A 20,704-nucleotide genomic window follows, 5' to 3' on the forward strand; every position below is an offset into this window, starting at 1 on the left:
TTATTAGGGATGATAGACTACTCATATCAATAAGGAATTCCTTCTTTTCCGGGAGCCCATTCGGAAAAAAATCCAAAGTTAAGTGTGCTCAGCTTGGAGTAGTTTCAGGATGGGTGACCAACCGGGAAGTTGCTCCCGGGTGCGCACGAGTGAGTACAAAGTGCGCAGAAAAGACTAGTATTGATCTGTGGGGCCAGTCTAGATCCCACCGGGAGTAACGACTACGGGCCGGTGTGTCCGGGGCGTTACAAGTTGGTATGAGAGCCGACCCACGCGGTTACACGGATGTTTGCGGACAGGTGTGCGGTCATGTTGTTCATGACGTTTGTGACCCGTCATGGCACACGGCATGGCACATGTACCGGACTCGATACACAAACGTATGTGCCAAGAGGGAACGTTCCTGTGGCCCGACGAGGACGTCGGTTCCTCTGAATGGGGGTGTATGTGATAGCCTGGCTTATTAGGGATGATAGACTACTCATATCAATACGGAATTCCTTCTTTTCCGGGAGCCCATTCGGAAAGAACTCCAAAGTTAAGCGTGCTCAGCTCGGAGTAGTTTCAGGATGGGTGACCGACCGGGAAGTTGCTCCCGGGTGCGCATGAGTGAGGACAAAGTGCGCAGAAAAGACTAGTATTGATCTATGGGGCCAGTTTAGATCCCGCCAGGAGTAACGACCACCGGCGGATTTGTCCGGGGTGTGTAACGCCCACGATGCGGCTATATCTCCCACGTGTCGAGGCACGACTTAGAGGCATAACCGCATTGTGGTTTTGTCACAAGAAGGGTCATCTTCACACAATCCCATGTAATGAACAAGAATGGGATAAAGAGAGTTGGCTTACAATCGCCACTTCACACAATACTAATACATACATCATCCAAAATACACACATAGACCGACTACGGTCAAATCCAAATGGAAAGGAAGATAACCCAAAATGCTAGATCCCCGATCGTCCCAACTGGACACCACTACTGATCAACAGGAAAAGACACGGCAAGTACGAACGGATGCAAGCTTTATGAAAACATGCAAATGCAATGTGCATGATGCGATGATGAATGCAACAAACAAATAATTACACACAGCGATAACGAGAAACATGGAAGGCGTCTGGAGCGTCGGTCTCGGGTCGTCACAACGCTCCTCCACTTACAAGAGATCTCGTCCCGAGATCTAAGGATGGCACCGAAGAGAAGCGGAAGCGGAAGAGGAAGAGGTAAAACAAAGTTGCTTCTTAGACAAATGAGAGAAACCAATGAACCTTCAGAGGTTGAACAAATTGAAAGAAAGAATACAATGGAGATGAACGAGATTACAAACACTCCGTCAGCAAAGATGAACAAGGAACATTACGAGAACCTTGTAGGTTGAAAGACATGAAACAAGAGTCTACGAACCAAAAGAATATGACCACACCGGTATAATGAGATATCCAAGGAACAAGAATGACAGAATTTGGGCAGCACTTCGGTAGAAAAGAGAAGGAAAACTTGACAAAATGGGAAGAACTTGAAAAGAGGACACGCCACTCCGATTAAATGGATAAGCACGAAAATAACACGGTCCTCACAATTCGAGATGATGAGTGAAGAGAGCAACATCACAATGCCTCCGGAAGAAACACTAGAAGATAGATCATTCGAATAAAGGAATGGAGAAGGAAATGCCAACTTCTGCCACAAATGAGCTTGGAACGCACCCTTCCAAGAAGGTTATAATGGAGTTGTTGGAAACCCAACAACGAAACGAATAAGCTTGTAGTGGGCTTATGGAAAACTTCTCAAAATTGAGGCGAAAATCTGCCACTACGGAAACAAATAATATAATTGATAACACCAACGAGATGAAAAACTTCTTCCACCCAGATGATAGAGAGATAACTTGGATCATTGATAAGCACCACAATAGCAACATTCCTTAGGCAAGGCTTTAGGTGAAATCTGACACAAGATAACTCCAACGAAGAGATTAATGGATTTACAATACCTCATTCTTGACAACATGTGAATCGTGAAATATGAATGGAAATTGTCAAGAATGATATAACACCACCTCAAAAGATAAGGTAGAAGGAATTGCACTTTGGAATGCAAGATGAAGAATACTTGAACTCCTCAAACAAAACATGTGTTGGGCACCATGTTTATTTTTTAGAGTAAAGCTTGGCGGATCTTAGCTTCGAGAGAAATCTTTTAGAACAATTGAAGAATGAAAAGAATCCTTGACGAACCACCATGTAGAGCCTCCATGAAGAACTTCGGTAAAAAGAGAATGATAGAAAGAAAAAGAAGTTGACAACACAAGGTGAAACCTTGCGATGATTTAGATGGAGCTTCGCGACGAGATAAAGCGGAAAAACTTGGAACCCCGGAAAAGAAAAGATGAAGCATCTCAAACCCGGAAAAGTGACATGATGAACAACTCTGGAAAGAAGAAACTAGATCACTTGGATGAAACAATAATAAGAATTACGTTATGCGTATCCTTCACCAATTTAAATTGATGACAAGCAACGGATTTGGCATACTACTTATTCTCATAGAAAAGATTAAGAGAGATATAGCGTAAACTTTAGAAAATCTTCAATGAACCACCGGTATGATTTGGAAAGAACGAATGAATTGATACGATAATAACAGAAGATGAATGTTGGACGAACCACTGTAAGGATTAAAAGAACGAACGAAGAAAACGAACGCATCATCAGGAAGAATTGGAAAATGAACGAAGATATTTGAGAGAATTTAGATACAAGTGAACAAAGATATCACGAGCTGATTAGAGGATACTTGAACGATCCATCGGTAAGAGTTGGAGAACGAGATCTGAAAGCTAAGAATGAAAAATTCTGAGATGATGGGATCCGGAGGATCAAACTGAAAAGACTCCTGAATTGCTCCGGATGGGTGAAAAGAATTCTCACAATAAAAAAACAATTACGAGAGGATAGCAGCAAGCTTGAACTACGCATCTTTGGAAGAACGGGTAAGGATTTAAGAGGAACTCTTCTTCGGTCTTCAAAATCCGAGAATGACGACGAGAAACAACACTATGAATTGTTGAGGCACTCCGGAATAAAAATTCGAAAGGTTGAACCAATGATGAAAAGAATTTGAAAGATCTTGGGGAAAGACATATGACTGATGATAATTCATTCTTACGTCAAACTTTAAAAGATTTGAGAATAGCTCCGGGAAAATTAGAAGAGTCAGGTAAGATCCTGGAAAAAGACCTGTGGGTTAGGGCCCACTCAAAGATAGACCATTGAACGATTTAAAATAGAGATTGCGCCGGTCGAATTAAATGGCTTGAATGAGATAACAACCTCAGAATAGCTTGAACGGATCTTGAATGAAAAGACGAGCCTTCTGAGGTGTCTTCAGCACTCCAGAACAAATGAATAACAAGAAGTGAACGATTAAGAGGTGCACCAGCATGAGAAAGCATTTGAAACAAGGAAAGGAATATGATCAACACCGAAATCTTGAATTGAATCCACCGGAGAAGAAACAACAACGAAGAATGATGAACTTGAAACTGTTGAGCATCTTCATGGGAAATAACCGGATAAGAACATTGACGGAAAAGAATGGAGAGACTTCCCATCAATAAAAAGGATACTTGGTTAACAAATCTGAGTCCTTGAAGAAAAAGGGTGGGAGGGCGGCGAAAACAAAGCCAACTTGGGGATGGATGAAACGAAGAACGTTGGGAAAACTGAGGGGTGGTCTTACGAATGGGGAGAATGATGTGATCATCTCGAAGAGAAGCGCACCGGTTGGAAATAGAATTGACATGACAACATCAGTGATCAAGAAGGATTAGTATTAACATAGAAATATGAGAACATCGTTTAGAATAAGGTATGGAATCAACACTTGACATCGAAGCAACTCGAATATCACAACAAAAACAAAACAAGGGTTTGGCTCGCAGAATATGCCGGAACAAAATACATATGATAGAGATCTACCCAATCCCATATCATGCATCTGTCGAAAAGATATTCTAGGAGCTACTTGAATTCCCACCTATAAACTCCCGAAACTTTCTGGTTATGCAATCTGGTGTTGGGGATACAGGGGAAGCACGATATCTCACCCAACTAACAATCCCTACATCCAGTTGTATCCATCCGCCAACACATAACCAAGAAAACTCCGGAAATCGTGTACCTCAACCTTCGAAAAGCATCCGTTATACGAGTTATGGCAACACTCCCGAATTCCCGCCCCAGTACTGGGTGGCGTCGAGGTTATCTCACCACTAGCTGCATAAAAGAGATTTTCGATGTCGGCGAAACTCACGTATTCCAGAACTGCAACGATAAAATTGTGACGACAACACCTCGGAGCTCAACTCACCAGGACACTGCCGCAACCCCTAAATGACAGGAGGCACCAAGAACAATGTTCTCGTCACAAGAATATCGGAACGATCCCAAGATACCCGCGTGATCCTAAATTTTTTTTTTGTGAAATTTGAGGAGAGGAAAGACAAAACATCTACGTCAGGAGGCCTCACCAGAGCGATGAAGGGACTGAGGAGTAAAAATAATCCTACTCTCCAATATATATAATCCTAAGACTCAAAACATTTTTGTTCTAGACTCAACAACGTCAGCGATTCGATCAAGCAGGGGGCTCATAAGTCGGGGATGGCTCTGATTACCAACTTGTAACGCCCACGATGCGGCTATATCTCCCACGTGTCGAGGCACGACTTAGAGGCATAACCGCATTGTGGTTTTGTAGCAAGAAGGGTCATCTTCACACAATCCCATGTAATGAACCAGAATGGGATAAAGAGAGTTGGCTTACAATCGCCACTTCACACAATACTTAAATAATATATACATCATCCAAAATACACACATAGACCGACTACGGTCAAATCCAAATGAAAAGGAAGATAACCCCAAATGCTAGATCCCCGATCGTCCCAACTGGGCACCACTACTAATCAACAGGAAAAGACACGGCAACTACGAACGGATGCAAGCTTTATGAAAACATGCAAAGGCAATGCGCATGATGCGATGATGAATGCAACAAACAAATAATTACACACAGCGACAACGAGAAACATGGAAGGCGTCTGGAGCATCGGTCTCGGGTCATCACACACACACCCCTATCTAGGACAACATCAACAGGTTGATATGTTTTCATAGGCCGATTGTTGCCGACAAATTTAAAACATCATTGACCAGGCCAAAGTGTGAACCAATTCAAAATTTGAATATCTCAATCGAATGGGAGAACTCAAAAATTCGGGATCATAGTGAATTAAAAGAATTAAATGAGAGAACTCCTTGAGAAATTGTTGACCTGGTCAAAATTGGGTGACCCAATTTTGAATTGAAGACCTCAGTGAACCAATGAAAAAATAGTGTGATATTTTGACGTTATAGCGTTACTGCGGCGTATCTGGAATGGCCAAGTTACATTTTAGCAAATGTGTTCGCTACGGCGCTGTTCGCGCTATAGCGCACTATTTCACCGCTAAACGAAACAGCGATGTGGTGTTTTCGCTTGTACTACACAACAGCCCATCAGGCATCGCCGCACGACATCGACCCAATTGACTCTCACTCTCTCTCTCTCTCATACTTGAATGCAACGCATACAACCTAACCTAGCCAAAGCGTTCCCCAGTTTCCTACCAGCTCGTGACCGAGGGCGGCGGCATTTTTGACTCGTGGGCGAAGGCAGCGACAACGGTTTGTAAGTGGCAACAACTTCTCTTCATCCCTCTCCAAGTAGCGGCACTGGCCATGCCTCCAACTCTAGCAAGACTGCGCCAATGTCCACCACGCCGCTGGCGCTGACAAGTCAGCCAGTGATGCTTCTCTGTTTCATTAGGAGTGTTCTCTTTCCTTGCAAATTAGGAGTGTACATGCTTTGATCCTAGCTCTTGTATGCTTGTCTGTTTAATTAGGAGTGTTCCCTTTCCTTGCAAATTATAAAAGCCTTATTTTTTCTGATGTATTTGACATTTTTTATAAAATATTATTTCAATTATAGCACGCTATAACTTGTATAACATTTTGAAAAGGCCGACGCTAAATTTTGTAGCATGCTAATTTTTCATTGCAATTAACTGTAAGGGCTTAAAAATTAAGAAGCATAGTGTAGTTAATAGATTATCTCTGGGAAAAGAAATTTCTACCACATTTGATCACCTGCACGGCTGCACGTGAACGTGTGCTGCATCTACTTCACGATCACCGGCAAGAAAACGCATGCGCTGCGCGTATGCTTGGTCGCGCAGCTTGCCTTTAAGGTATACACCGTCCAGGAAAGGCCAGCGCCTTCTCCTTCGTTTCCTTGTCGACGTCCACCAGCAGCTCGAGGAGGGAGCTGCGAATAAGTAATTTTACCGGTGCCTGTATTTCCAAAAACTATTTCACAAGCTTCATAAAACATATTTTGCTCATCTGTTTGAAATAACTAGTGTCACATTTTTGAATTAACAAGTTTCACATATTTCGCACTGAAATGTGTTTCATATGCATGAAAAAAAATTCAAAAAAGTGGTTTCAATTTTTTCAATTACTGATTCCAATTATTTCAAATAAGTAAAATTGAAATGAGTGAAATTAAAATTTTGATAGATTGAAATAGCAAAAATTAAAGTAGTTTAAATATATTCAAAATAGTTCTTGTTCTAAAGATAATATGATCAAGAATTTTAATATATAAAAGAATTGAATAATAGAACATTACTGCTAAAGATATTGGCCATCTAAAATTTCAAACAAAGATAAAATACATGGATTTGTTTGAGGGGGAGAGAAGAGATGTGATGCATGCATGTGTACCACTCTGTTAAAAAAGTACTACTACGCTATCCTGACATTGATTTAAACTAGAATCAGAAATACAAGAGATTCTTTACACTGAATGCATTCATATACACATGCATATAGTCCCATAACTTTACATACGGCAGCACCTCGTTGGTAGCAAGACCACCGGTAGGTACCGGTAAAAATGAGTTTGCGGAGGAAGCTGCACCACACCGAGGTCAATGAGTCGGGACGTGGCGAGCTCGGTCTGCCTAAGAGTAAGTATAATAGGATGACATAGGCGGGCTGTAAAACTTTAAATATTATATTTTTTATGAGTTGGCGGAGAGAGAAGATAAGCGGGCTGCTCACTAACAGCCGGCTGTAGCACGTGCTCCTAGACACTCCGTGAGAGAAGGAGTTGGGCCATGTATCAATAAAGTAGTACAAATTTATATGCATCTATTGTACTTGCCGGCTATAAGACTGATTATAGATGACGTGGCAAGATCATATAGTCCGCAGCTGGCTATACTATTAACCATGCTCCCGAGGCGAGACATGTTAATGACTAATGCATCCTCTCGTATTGTACAGCTGCAGCTCGCTCATTCCTGACATGTTACGTTTGCTTTAGGCTACTCCGTACTACTTTCCGTCGAAGTAGGTGCACAAGTTCACGTAGCGAAACACACGAGAGGAGGTGAAGGACACATGTTGATTCATCTTGGAGATGCATATATGTAGGCACGTTGCTTCCGATGTGTGCTGGCGAGAAACACAGAAGAACTCTGACCCATGAGAGACACGTCCATATACGGACGCGACCTAGGCGCATTAATTGGTGCCCAACGTCGATGGCCAAGCAGAGCTTGCACGGGTTGGCGACATGGAGTTTGGCGAGGCATACGGGATAGGGTTCTACGGTCGTGCACCGAGTAAGAGGACATCATGTGAGCGCGCCCTCCTCCTCGAGGTTGCTCCTGACGGTAGCGTTGGAGAACTCGGCCTCCTGCATCACGCGGCTTACGCTGGCTGGGGTCGTCAAGAATGAAAATGATTAGCTGGTCGAGATCCACTTTGATGACGACGAGCATATTAGAGAGCGTTGTGTGGGCTGGATGAGCGACAAGACGTGATCGCATGCGAAGTTCAGCAGCGGCGTGACGTGTACATGGCCACGGCGGCGCGCGAGACCCACCGCGAGCTTAAGCACGTCGGCCACGTCGGCGGTGAGTGACTGGTGCACGGTGTAAGCTCGAGCGCTGGACTGCTGCTTCGGCTACGTCTACGAGCGCATGCTGGCCGGCATGTGCCCCTCGTTGCATGCTTAAGGGGAAGACAACGGTGACCCGCCTCACTCTGTGTGGACTGTGGAGTACCAGACATATGAAAGGCTCATCTTACGTTGAACAACTGTAGTTACCGCTTGGGTTGGTTAGCAAGCGCGTGCGGTATCAACTCGTGAAAAAACCGGTTGGGTTTATGTACTAAAAGCGGTATTAACTCGTGACAAAACTTTGATTTAGAAGGAACAAATATTCAACATGGGTAAAATACCGATCAGTAGATGAAATCTGTACCATCGATTGATAGAAGAAAATGATATCTCCTTGGATTAACTGTATATATGATATTAATTAACCAGCTCATGCTATTTCGCAAAAAGAATATTAACCATCTCATACTGTTAATGACATTAGTGTAGGCCAGCTCAATGAAGGGTAGAGAGAGTCCAGGGATGTCGGCCCTTCTTCCTATAGAATGGCAATAAGTAACTAGAATGGTAAGTAGCTAATGGCTGAGAGTGGGATATATACGGTTAAAAAGATGGATACAGGTGAACGCGCGTTAATGTTTGCATGCAATCGATCCCAACGTCGATCGACTTGCCTCTTTGCATCAGTAAAGATTCGTTTTACATCGATCAAAGAAACTTATTGTGAAAACAAGATATGGAGCCCAAAATTTACCACTTTTTTAAGAAAGTAATGATCTACGACAGACAATGTACACCAAGTTTTGCTGTAGAACAAAAAATCTGAACCAAGTTTGAATGTCACACACGTGCTAAAAAAACTTGGATGCAAACGCAACAAATAATGGCTTATATTTCTTCCCTTTGAGATCTATCGAACACCAAAGATCAGAAGATCATAGCAAGGAACACTCTTTTACATTATAGTATTAATAAACAAAATAAAGGAGATTGAATCTTAAACATGCACGATATTCATCTGAATAGCGAAGAACACAGTAGAGTAAATAGCATAAAACTACCACTTTTCGTGCTAGGGTTCTCAAAAACCACCACTTTTTTGTTCGTGACTAATACCTACCACTTTTCTCGTCGGCTGTCTCAAAAAACCAAATCGCCCGTTGCTAGTGTTTTAAACCGTTTTCTGACAGTCCGGGCCCGCCTGTCAGGCCACGTCAGCGCCGCGCGTGACGGAGAGGCCGGTAACGGCCGTTACTCAGACTGACCGGTGCGGTCGGACCGCACCCGCTCGCTCGCTGTCGGCAGCATCTCTCTCTCGCTCCTCCTTTCCCCCGTGCTCTCTGTCTCTGCCGACGATGGCGGCGGCGAAGAAGAAGGACGACGGCGAGCCTGGGCGACAGCCAGCGGCGAGGGCGGTGCTCACTCCGAGGTCAACAAGTGGCTAGGCAGCGCAAGTTTCCCGACCCAGCGCTCGTCTGGGCCACCGACGCAGGAGGTCCAGATCTCGCTGGCGTTCCGCGCGGCCAGGGCAGTGGCCAAATGCATCCACGCAGATCCAGAAGGCGGGCACCAGTGGGCCTCCTCACTTGGTGGCGTGGAGTAAGTTATGAATTGTTTTAATTATTTTTCTTAGTTTATTTATGAACTAGGGTTAGGATTTGTTTCTTAGATTGTTAATGAATTAGTTTCTTTGGTATATTATTATGTATACATTGTAAGCAATATATGAATTAGGGTTTAGGTTTGGATGATATGTTGTGCAAGTGAAACTGTTGCCTACTTTTTAACTTGAAAATCTGAAGAAATCTGAATGTGTTGTTTCTTTTTTTTGCATAGTTTGGATGATGAAGTATGGGAATTGAGGCTGCATTTTCAGGGTAGAGACAACATGGAAAGGAAGTTTTCCTTATCAGAAATGAATTACCTGTTATTGTTAGCACTTATTGAACTTGAAGGCTATGGGTTGGATGCCTATCTATCATATGTTAAGGATGTGGGTAAGGGGCTGGAGGGGATTGAGGTTTTGGACAGTGATGAGAAGGTGGAGGAGATGCTAGATTTGTTTGCTGAGAAGAAAATATTGAACATAACAGTGAGAGAGGCTAGTGACCCAAATCCAGCAGATGCAAACATGGACCACACCTTGCTTGAAGAGCAGATTCCAATTAGTCAAGTTGGTGATCCCATTGTTTATAGTGTTTCCCAAGAAGGTGTCCTTTTCCCTGTCTCAAATTCTTCACAGCCCCCACTTGTGCCTATTGATCCATATTTTAACACACAACAGAGCTGTAATTTCAACAAGTGAAAAGAGGCAGTGGAAATTGAAGGCATTGAAGCTGAAGATCAAGATGAAGATGAGTTGGACAAATCCTCTTCAGATTTTGAGTTTTTCAGGGGTGATTATAGAGGGAGGAAAATTTCATACAAGTCTTGGGCTAGGGGAGAAGATGAAGGTGGTGAAGGAACAATTCAGCACTACAGGGAAGAGGAAGAGATGGCTAAGCATTATTTTGGGGGTGCTTCTGAACCCTCAGAGTTTTGGCAGGAGCCAAATGGTTCTGAAGAAGATGATGAAGAAGAAGCTTCAGATCATGTGAAAACTGTGGCACAGAAGATACCTGTGAGGAAACAAGGCCCAACAAGCAGATCACACAGTGAGCCAGATCACATAAAGTTTGAAGATTTCGTGCCAGAAGCTGATGAGTTCTGCTTTCCAGGTGATGAAAGCATTTCTGATGAAGAAGATGATGCACCTAGGTTGCCTTGTGGCAGGAAGAGACAATTGAAGAAGAAGAAGGAGAGAATATGGTATGATTCCTCTAGGCCTGATGCACATGAACAGTTTAGGATTCATTTGTGCTTTCTGAATGTGGTAGAGTTCAGAGAAGCATTGAGAAACTACCATGTTAGGACACTTAGGAACTTTGAGTACCATAGGAATGATCCAAGTAGGATCATAGCCTGGTGCTCAAATAGAAAGCATGGTTGTGAGTTTTATATTACTGCTTCTAAGATTGCCCATGAGTCAACCTTTAGCATCAAGAAGATGAATCTTGATCACACCTGTGGAGCAAGTGGAGAGAACACAAAGGTTACCATGAAGTGGGTTGCAAAGGCTGTTGAGGATACTGTAAGATCCAATCCTGGTGCAGGTGTTGAGACTATACTGAGTTATACAAAAAAGAAATTTGGAGTACATGTTCCAAAAAGTTTGGCCTACAGGGCAAGGAGGAAAGCAGTTGATGTTGTGCAAGGGGATCACAAGACACAATACTACAGGTTAAGAGACTATCTGCAGTGTGTTTTGGACACAAACCCTGGTAGTAGGTGTGTTGTGACAACAAAGGAATTTGAACTCCACCCAGCACCTACCCCAAGGTTTCATTACATGTTTTATTGTCTGTTTGCTTGTAAGGAGGGGTTCCTAAATGGTTGCAGGCCTTTCATAGGTAAATCTAGTCTGTATAGTGCTTAAATAGGGATTGCATTACATGTTGCTGCTTACTAATGGCTTAAAATGCAGGTCTTGATGGATGCTTCATCAAACTAAGCACTAGGCAGCAAATCCTGGCAGCAATAGGGAGGGATGGCAACAACAACATCTTCCCTATTGCATTTGGTGTTGTTGACAAGGAGGAGACAGATAGTTGGACTTGGTTTCTTACACAGTTAAGGACAGTAATTGGTAGTGGCAACAAGTTTGGGCCCTACACAATTATGTCAGACAGGCAAAAGGTACAACTACTCTTCATGATTTAACTGCTTTTCCTTTCACTATGTACTGCTTTTCCTTGCACTATGTACTGCTTTTCCTTTCTCTACTTACTTCACTAGTTATTAATACAAAATCAATGAACAGGGTCTGCTCAATGCAATAGAGGATGTATTTCCTGATTCCCCTCAAAGATTTTGTTTAAGACACATATATGCCAACTTCCAATCAGCTGGGTTTAGAGGGGGTGAATTGAAAAAACATCTAGACCAGGCTGCATATTCTTTCACTAAGCATGGGCATGATCTGGGCATGGAAGCATTGAAGAAAGAGAGTGAGGAGGCATGGAAGTGGTTGTCCAACATACCAGTCCATACTTGGGCCAGGCATAGAATGGATACTATATGCAAGACAGACCTTGTTGTAAACAATCTTAATGAAGTTTTCAATAGGATTATTCTGGATGTTAGGAACAAGCCCATAAGGACAATGCTTGAAGGAATTAGGACAAAACTCATGATCAAGTTTCAGAAGATTAGGGAGAAGACAGAGACATGTAGGTGGGATATCACACCCACTTACTCTGAGATATTGGAGGAGGCTAAGAAGTGGGCAAAATATTGTGATGCATATATGGCTGGACCAGGCATTTGGCAAGTTACAAGTAGTTCAGAAAAGACCTACTGTGTAAACCTAAACAACTGGACTTGTGACTGCAGGAGGTGGGATATCACAGCTGTTCCATGTAGTCATGCTATAGCAGCAATGCAGAAGGTGAAGCTACACCCTGAGGATTTTGTCCATGAGTTCTTCAAGAAGCCCCTCTACTGTGAAACCTACAAGCATATTATATACCCTGTTCCAGGCCCTGATTGTTGGCCACACACCATGGGGGATGACATATCTCCTCCAGTATTCAAAGAAAAGAAGGGTAAAAAGCAGACAGCTAGGAGGAAAGGACATTTTGAGGTGCCTGCCAAGAAGGATACATCAAGAATTGGGACAGTGACCTGTAGCAATTGCAATATGCAAGGTCACAGATATACCACATGTGGTGTTCCACTGAAACCCAAACTGCAGATGAGAAAGAATAATCACCAGGTATACTTATTGATAAAGAAACTTCTGTTTCATAGGCTAGGTGGTTTAATTATAATTTGCTTTGTTAAATGTGCAGGAGAATAGGTCAGACTACTCTTCATCTACCAGAGCTTCTACAGGTGTGATTGCACCCCCACCCCACCACCACCATCAGCACCATCAGCACCAGCCATAGCTAGGAAGAGGCCTGCAACAGCCACAACTACTCTAGGACCAGCAAAGAGGAACAAGGGAGTTGCTTCTGCTACTCCAGCACCTGCCACATCAGCACCTGCCAAGAAGACCAAAGCAACCAAGAAGACAGGGGCTCCTAGCACATCTTCACCAGCCAAGAACACAAGGTCATCCATTGCTTCTCCAGCAAAGAATACCAGAGCATCAACAGCTAGCAGAGGGTACACAGTTTTCAATGCTCCAAGGCTGCCAACTCTGAGATGGAGATTGGGTCCAAGAGGGTTAGGAAGCCAACTGGAAAGTGGAAGGCATATTTCACAGCTAGTGGTAACTACTGAAGATTCCAACATTTGAGAAAGTTGTCTTGTTGTATGAGTGCTGAAACCTAAGTGTTTGCATTCTTAAACCTATGTATTTGCTTGCTGAAACTTGAGTGTTAGCATTATGAAACCTATGTATTTGCTTCCTGAAACCTGAGTGTTTGCATTTATGAAACCTATGTATTTGCTTGCTGAAACCTAAGTGGTTGCATTATGAAACCTGAGTGTTTGTGACTTCTGGGTAGATTCAGACAACACTGATGCAAACATTGATTCATTTATTCAAACATTCATAGATTCCACCATCCAAACATTCTTTCATACTGCCTGTCTCCTAGCCCACCTGATGATCTTCCCTGAGTTGTTGCGCCTGCCGCCAGGGACAAGAACTGTGAACTCATCTGAGTTGCACTTCTCCAAGATCTTCTCTGCCAGCCTCCTCTTGAACTCCAGATCCCACTCCACTGCATGCACTGCAGGGCGAGCCCTTTGCCTCTTGACATCCACTGCCTGCACTGCCTCCTCTTCCTCATCTGTCACCTCCCCAAGCTCTGGATCCATCTAGGGTTTCTAGAGGTGGGGTGTGGCGGCTGTGTTCTGGAGGGAGGAGGGTGGGTGGAGTAGGCTATTTATGAGCAGTGGAGGGTGGGTGGAGTAGGCCTAGGTTTGTAAATATAACTGGGCCACAAAGCCCAGGTACAAAGCACTAATAAACATAACTACCTTTTAAACATAAAAAAACACGTAGCATACTCCAGCAGTGCTTATCACTGACTCCATAACATAGCAGAAGAGGTTCAAATACAGGCAGAACAGTCATTACAACTTAGTTCATAACTTAGCATTAAAGGTTCTAGCAGAATAACTACAGTTCTTAACATTGGCATAGACATAGACTAGATTAGCTTCACATTCCCCAAAATGTACACCCCATATCTTCACATCAGATTGTTAGGCCACATACTTATAAAGGCCTTGGATGTACTTCACCATCTGCAGAACACACTTCATGAATCAAGGATGGCCTTGATTTTCTCAAGTTTCTCCATGCTTGCATGCCCATCACTCAGCAGCTCATTCACCACATGCTCAAGCTTGGCCTTCTCTATCTTAAGCAAATATCTCTCCTGTTCAACCTCCTTCTTTGCCTTCCTGGTATTCTTGATAATGACAGCTTGACTCTGTAAAATGCACCTTTGTTCCTTGGCAAGTTTGAGCTTCTCCATCTGAACCTCCAACCTAGCACTCTCTTCTACCTCTTTCTTCTTCTTCTCAAATTCTTCCTCCTCAACTGCCTTCTGGTTATCCATGTGGCCTACCCTACCATCCTGCCAATCAAACATCTTGGATACATCTTGGACAAGCTTTGTGTACTCAATGCACAGCTTTTCATTTTCAGTCTTAAGCTTGGCCAAATGCTTCTCCTACTTCTGCTTATCAACTACCCTGCCACAATTCTGTTCATGGTACATGTCCCACGGCCTGGACAAGCAATTCTGAAGAATTGGATGCCAGGGCTTGTCAACCCACTCAGTAACACCATAGTTAACACCTTCACTTTGCATTTGGAAATTGAAATATACATCACTAAGTGCACTCAAATTCATAACAACAAATCATATCAGACTAAGAAACTAAAGGTGAGGCTTAAGTAAACTGAATATGTTGTTTAATATAACTCAAACTATAACTGAAACCCAACCTGCTTGTACAAGTACATTCACAGATATATGCTTCCTATACATAAGCATTTTTTATAGTAACCATATCCCTCAATGCCTTAATACAAGGCATATTGCAGTTCATCCTAAATAATACAGTGTAGGTTCAGAAGAGAAACTTGTCAACATAATACTGTGTGGGTTCAGAACAGCAACTTGTCATCCTTGTAAATACATGTGTGGGTTCAGGAGAAAATGATTCCAATTAAGGTACTATACCTGCTGCACTGGACAACCATAGAAACGCCTTCCAGTTAAGGTTCCTTCAAATGCCACACACTTAATTGGCCTCATGTGGTGCATCATGCAGGTGGGTTCAGAAAGCTCCAGCTGGCCACAGAAAAGAGGCTCCACGGTGGTGTCAGGGGTCTCCTGCATGAACACATCAACAAAATCACCTTAGCTCACAGAACCAGACATAGATCACAAATTAATTCCCCAATCCAGTAAGAACCCTAACCCAAACCCTAGTTTTCAAGCATACATAAACATAGCTCAAACAGCAACCATAACCCTGCCTACTAAATAACAGTAACCAAAGCTTACCCTAGCTCACCAAGATGAACACTAACCTAATCTAGCTCCTAGATGAACCCTAACCCTAGCTCAGCAGATCGAAAAACTTACCCTAAGAGCCATATCCATGCTTGTGATGTCGCACTCATCCTCTGAGCTTGTATCCCCATCATTCCAGGATGGCATGGCCGCGGTGGAGCTTCCACAGCGCAAGTCGCCGCCGGCGTCGAAGAGCAGAGAGGAGCGAGAGAGTGAGAGTGAGAGCAGAGGAATGAGTGCGGGCAGGGGAGCACAGTGAGAGGGAGGGAGACCACTTAATGAGCGCACGAGCGGGTGCGGTCCGACCGCACCGGTCGGTCTGAGTAACGGCCGTTACCGGCCTCTCCGTCACGCGCGGCGATGACGTGGCCTGACAGGCGGGCCCGGACCGTCAGAAAACGGTTTAAAACGCTAGCAACGGGCGATTTTGGTTTTTTGAGACAGCCGACGAGAAAAGTGGTAGGTATCAATCACGAACAAAAAAGTGGTGGTTTTTTGGAACCCTAGCACGAAAAGTGATAGTTTTATGCTATTTACTCAACACAGTAAGATATAGCTTAAGCACAGCAAACGCTGACATGAATCTCAAACATGATGCCATCCGTCGTCGAATAGTTTTTATTCCCTTGCCAGCATCACGCGCCTTGCACGGATCGATCAGAGTCTCAAGGTCAGGTCGACCTCCTCGCCGTCTCCGTCGTCGTTAACCTGCGGCTCCGCGTCCTCGTGCTCCATGACCGGCTGTGGCGCTGGCGCCCCCGGCAGCCCGAGGAAGTTTATCTCCACCGGAGGGCGCCATCCATGGCGGTACTCCTCCCAGAAGAAGCTGTTAGGAGCCAACAGCCACGGCCCCGGCAGAGCACAGACGGGAGGAGCAAACACCCATATGACCTGCGCAAGATACAGACAGTTTCGATTAGAGCAGACAGAGTCGAGACGGGGGGAGTCGAGATGGGCAGAGGCTGGCTTACCGGCGCGTCCTCCTGGCGGCGCTTGCGCTTTTTGTCGCAGCCACGGGACAACATGTGGCCGCCAAGGGCTCGGACTGTTGGCCACCACTTACCGCAGAAATGGCAGGGGTGGCCGTCCTGCCGCGGCGGCAGCGGCAGAGGAGGAGGAGGCAGCCGCAATGGGTTTGGTGCACCGCCGGAGGTCATCTCGTGCGAGGGTTTTGGGCTTTTGGCGAGCGCGACAACGCTGTGGCTAGCTAGTTTTCTTGCCAGGATGTGGATGGCTAGTTGCCTGGCAGTATGTATATATAGGTGTGGCTCGTAATGGTCACAAGCAGCGACCATTTCGAGTGCTGCGCTATGAATCGTGCGGGTCTATTTTTCCATCAGTAACACAGACGCGAAGGGTGCGACCGTGCGAGACCATCTAAAAAGCCCATGGGCATCAGCGTTCGGCGAGGGGGGTGCGTCAGGGTCCCCAGTCAGGCCACTTGAACGGGCTGAACGCACATGTGACCCTTATTAGGCCGCTTCCATGCTTTAGCGATCCTAGCCATCGTTTTGATCGATCGATCTCAGCTCCCGAGCTCCTTAGATGCGTACGCTTCATAGAATCCTACTACGCAGCTTCTTTCATTCCCTACCGACTCCTAGCTCGGTCGCGCACAGCGCGGCAGCCACATCGACGGCGACGACAGGGACACGCCGGACGCCGGCCAGCAAAGGCAGCACCGTTGCCATGACGCCCACTCGACCACACCCAAGCACACGGACCTTTCACCAGCCAATTAACGCGAAGATGCCAACGGCCCGGGCCGGCACGCCACACGCGGTAAACAATTTCCACAGACTATAGTTGATCCTATTTTTTCATCAGCAGTCTGTGTTCGCTTTTGTAAACATATCTGTAAGTTGCAAAAATCATTTGGTATGAATATGAACCTATTTTATTATGTATGAAGTTGCAAGTTGAAGTTAGCATATTAAACCCCCTAATTAGTGAATCCTATGTAGTTTGACTGCTACATTTTATTTTTATACATTGCCTTCTATCATGTCCGATAATATGTGTTAGAAGTTATGACACGCCTTTATTCAATATACCGTTGCTTGAATTACACGATGTTAAAATGATGCATCAGGGTGGCATTAGCTCCAGCTCCGCCCCTGGCGGTGAGGTCAAGGCCAGTACAGTGTGACTCGTACAGATATAGCATGGGAGTGTCTTATTGGAAGTATTCTCCGAATATTTGATGTACCTCGACGACAAGGCCCTTGATTACGCTATCATGAAACTTGAGTGCTTGTCCTTGTATGGGCTCAGGTAGTGTGTAGTAGCTTGATGTGCGTAGTGAGGAAAAAATTACATCCTATAAACCAAATGACATTTCTTTTTCTATAGTAACTGAGATACATGCCACCTTATTTTCTTTGACGTTTATATGATATTCATATCGTATGAATCAAACGAGGCATTAGTTGGTTGTACCTAGCAATGGAGGTGCTTACAACTCGTTCCCTTCTTCCTTGAATTGCTTCGAGTTTGCTCAGACTTGTCCTTCGGTGTGAAGACCAAATATCTAGCCTTCAGTGGTTGGATCTAGACGCGACGACACGAGTGTGTTATTCCCTTTTGAGGCTTCGCCATTGAAGAAAATATCGCGCAATATTGTGTATTGCAAAGAGAGTGGTTGGTGTTGTTGATCGTTTATGTGTTGTCCTAGTTGTCTTTGTGGTTATGCTTTTCTTGTTCTTTTTTTGAAATAATTTGGTAATGCACATCCATGATATCTTGACTAGCTTTTGATATGGTGTTGGTGCTGATATCGGGTGTAATTGGTATATCTTCTCGATATTGCAATATTCCTTTAAAAAAATCATTGATATTTCATAAATCTTCACCATTTTAATTTCCAATTTGGTAAAAAGTGATACTTCGAGATATGAGAATCTGCACCAGATTCAGAGAATCTTTGCTACTGTCTGACTCAAATTCATATTGTCAGCAAATTGTACCCACCAAATGAACACACCTCTGTATGCCTGCAAAAAAGGCAAAAATGAAAACCATGGACATGCCAGCAACTAAATTATTTTGCACAACTTTCTGGATTGGTGAAGAAAATTGAGTGCACCGGACAGTATAATCCACATTTCTATGCCACTTCTATTTTCCGTACAAGTTATAGCTTCAAGCCTTCAACACAACAAAGCAAGTCCATCGCAAAAACAACACACACACACACACACACACACACACACACACACACACACAAAAAACAATGCAAGTGATGTTATTTCATCTTGATTTGTCCAACCAAGACTTATTAGTTAAATATCGTAAATGAGTTCCATAACATAATCAATCTCTATCCAAAGGAAATACTACTTGTGGTGTTTTGGATCATATGGTTGCACCCTCAATTTATACGGGAAAAATTTATTTGTGACACTAGTAGAAAAAGGGTCAAATGTCAAGCACATTAGTGTCTGTTTGCTTTTGAGCCGGCACTAAAGTGTGCATTAGTGCCGGTTCCAACGGCTAGCCAGCCGCTTTCATTAGTACCGGTTCGTGGCCGACCTTTAACACCGGTTCGTGCCACGGACCGGTACTAAAGTGAGTGGTGGCAGGATGTTGTCAGTCCGGGGCCCCTCCAGCACCTTTAGTACCGGTTCATGGCACGAACCGGTGCTAAAGGTCGTCCTACATAAGCCCTTCGTCCACCCGAGCTCGCTCTGTTCTTCCCCTTTCCCCTCTCCTCTCTGTTCTTCCCCTCTTCCTCTCGAGCTCATCACACATTTTGCCCAAAATTTGTCAAGATTTGAAGGCCCCCATCCATTCAAATGATCACAAAGGTTAGCAACTTTTTCCTTTCATCTCTCATTGCTAGATTAGCTCTTGCAATGCTTTGTATAGTGATTAATTTATGAGTTTAGTAATTTGGTAGAAAATATATGTGCTAGTATTTGATTTATATGCAATTTGTGGTCAAAACTAACACTTAGTTTGCATATGTAGGTGTGGTTTACTTAGTGCCTTCTAAATCTCCGTCGTAACCACAGTCGATCGCCCGCACCGTTCCGTCGCCGGCACCACCTTGTGGTGAGCCTCTTGTTCATGAATGTTTTACATTACCAAATTGATGTTCGTGTGATTTGGATATATAGTTACTCGTATAATTATCTTACCCGTACATTGTTTGTTATACATAGTGCCATGGTTTTGATATCCGTCCCCGTCGGCCCTCGTCCTTGTTATGATTCGGATGTGGTATATTCTCTTTTAAAAGTAGTTGTTGCATTTCGTGTTTATGACAAATTATGCCCATCAAGTTGACATAGATATTTTTGTCTAGGAGGTTTGTGAACCGGAAATTCCAACCGACCCTATTGTCGAGAGGTTAAATTTAGTTGAAAGAGAAAACGAGTACTTGAAAGAAAAATTGAAAAGAATTGAGGGGGAGAAGATGGAATTGGAGTTGCATGTTGCCGATGTCGTCAATGATCACAAGATCAAGATGGAGAAAATGCGCTTCCTGGGGCAGGAATCTTCTTCCTGGGGCGCTCGCCCTCGACATCACCAGGGTCATCGCGGCTGATCGTATAGCGCAATGCACCGCATACCGGGCAAGCGTTCAAATCCTCGTACTCACCCGGTAGAGGATGCAGTCATTAGGGCATGCATGTATCTTCTGCACCTCTAACCCTAGAGGGCAGACAGCCTTCTTTGCTTCGTACGTACTCTCGGGCAATTCGTTGTCCTTTGGAAGCATATTCTTTATCATTACAAGCAACTTTCCAAATCCCTTGTCAGATACACCATTCTCTACCTTCCATTGCAGCAATTCCAGTGTGGTGCCCAACTTTTTCTTGTCAGCTTCGCAATTCGGGTACAACAATTTCTTGTGATCCTCTAACATGCGCTGCAACTTCTTCTTCTCCAAATCACTTCGCAGTTTCTCTTTGCATCAGCAATGGCCCGACCTAGATCATCAGCGGGCTCATCTGATGCCTCTTCTTCAGCTTCTTCCCGCATTGCCGGCTCAGCTTCTTCCCCCATTGTTGTATCATCGTATTCAGGGAACCCATGGCCAGGATAGTTGTCGTCGTCCTCTTCTTCTTCATTGTCTTCCATCATAACCCCTCTTTCT

At 44.1% G+C, this 20,704-nt stretch overlaps 1 protein-coding gene across 1 annotated transcript; it reads left to right on the top strand.

Moving 5' to 3' along the window:
- The first annotated feature begins 9,375 nt into the window (after nt 1-9,375).
- LOC109767341 (uncharacterized) lies at nt 9,376-12,917 on the top strand. Its single transcript, XM_073502082.1, has 6 exons — nt 9,376-9,449; nt 9,857-10,230; nt 10,348-11,340; nt 11,544-11,755; nt 11,880-12,765; nt 12,910-12,917. Exons 1-6 carry the CDS (start codon nt 9,376-9,378, stop codon nt 12,915-12,917), a joined length of 2,547 nt encoding a protein of 848 aa, XP_073358183.1.
- Nucleotides 12,918-20,704: the final 7,787 nt, after the last annotated feature.

This window comes from Aegilops tauschii, chromosome 6, assembly GCF_002575655.3.
Source record: "Aegilops tauschii subsp. strangulata cultivar AL8/78 chromosome 6, Aet v6.0, whole genome shotgun sequence".
NCBI classification, from domain to species: domain Eukaryota; kingdom Viridiplantae; phylum Streptophyta; class Magnoliopsida; order Poales; family Poaceae; genus Aegilops; species Aegilops tauschii.

Excerpts from the sequence above, each read along its gene's own strand:
- LOC109767341 (XM_073502082.1), top strand. The coding sequence starts at position 9,376 with ATGGCGGCGGCGAAGAAGAAGGACGACGGCGAGCCTGGGCGACAGCCA. Across the intron at positions 10,231-10,347 it reads TTATAGTGTTTCCCAAGAAG|GCATTGAAGCTGAAGATCAA; the intron begins GTGTCCTTTTCC and ends TGGAAATTGAAG. Across the intron at positions 11,341-11,543 it reads TGTTTTGGACACAAACCCTG|GTCTTGATGGATGCTTCATC; the intron begins GTAGTAGGTGTG and ends CTTAAAATGCAG.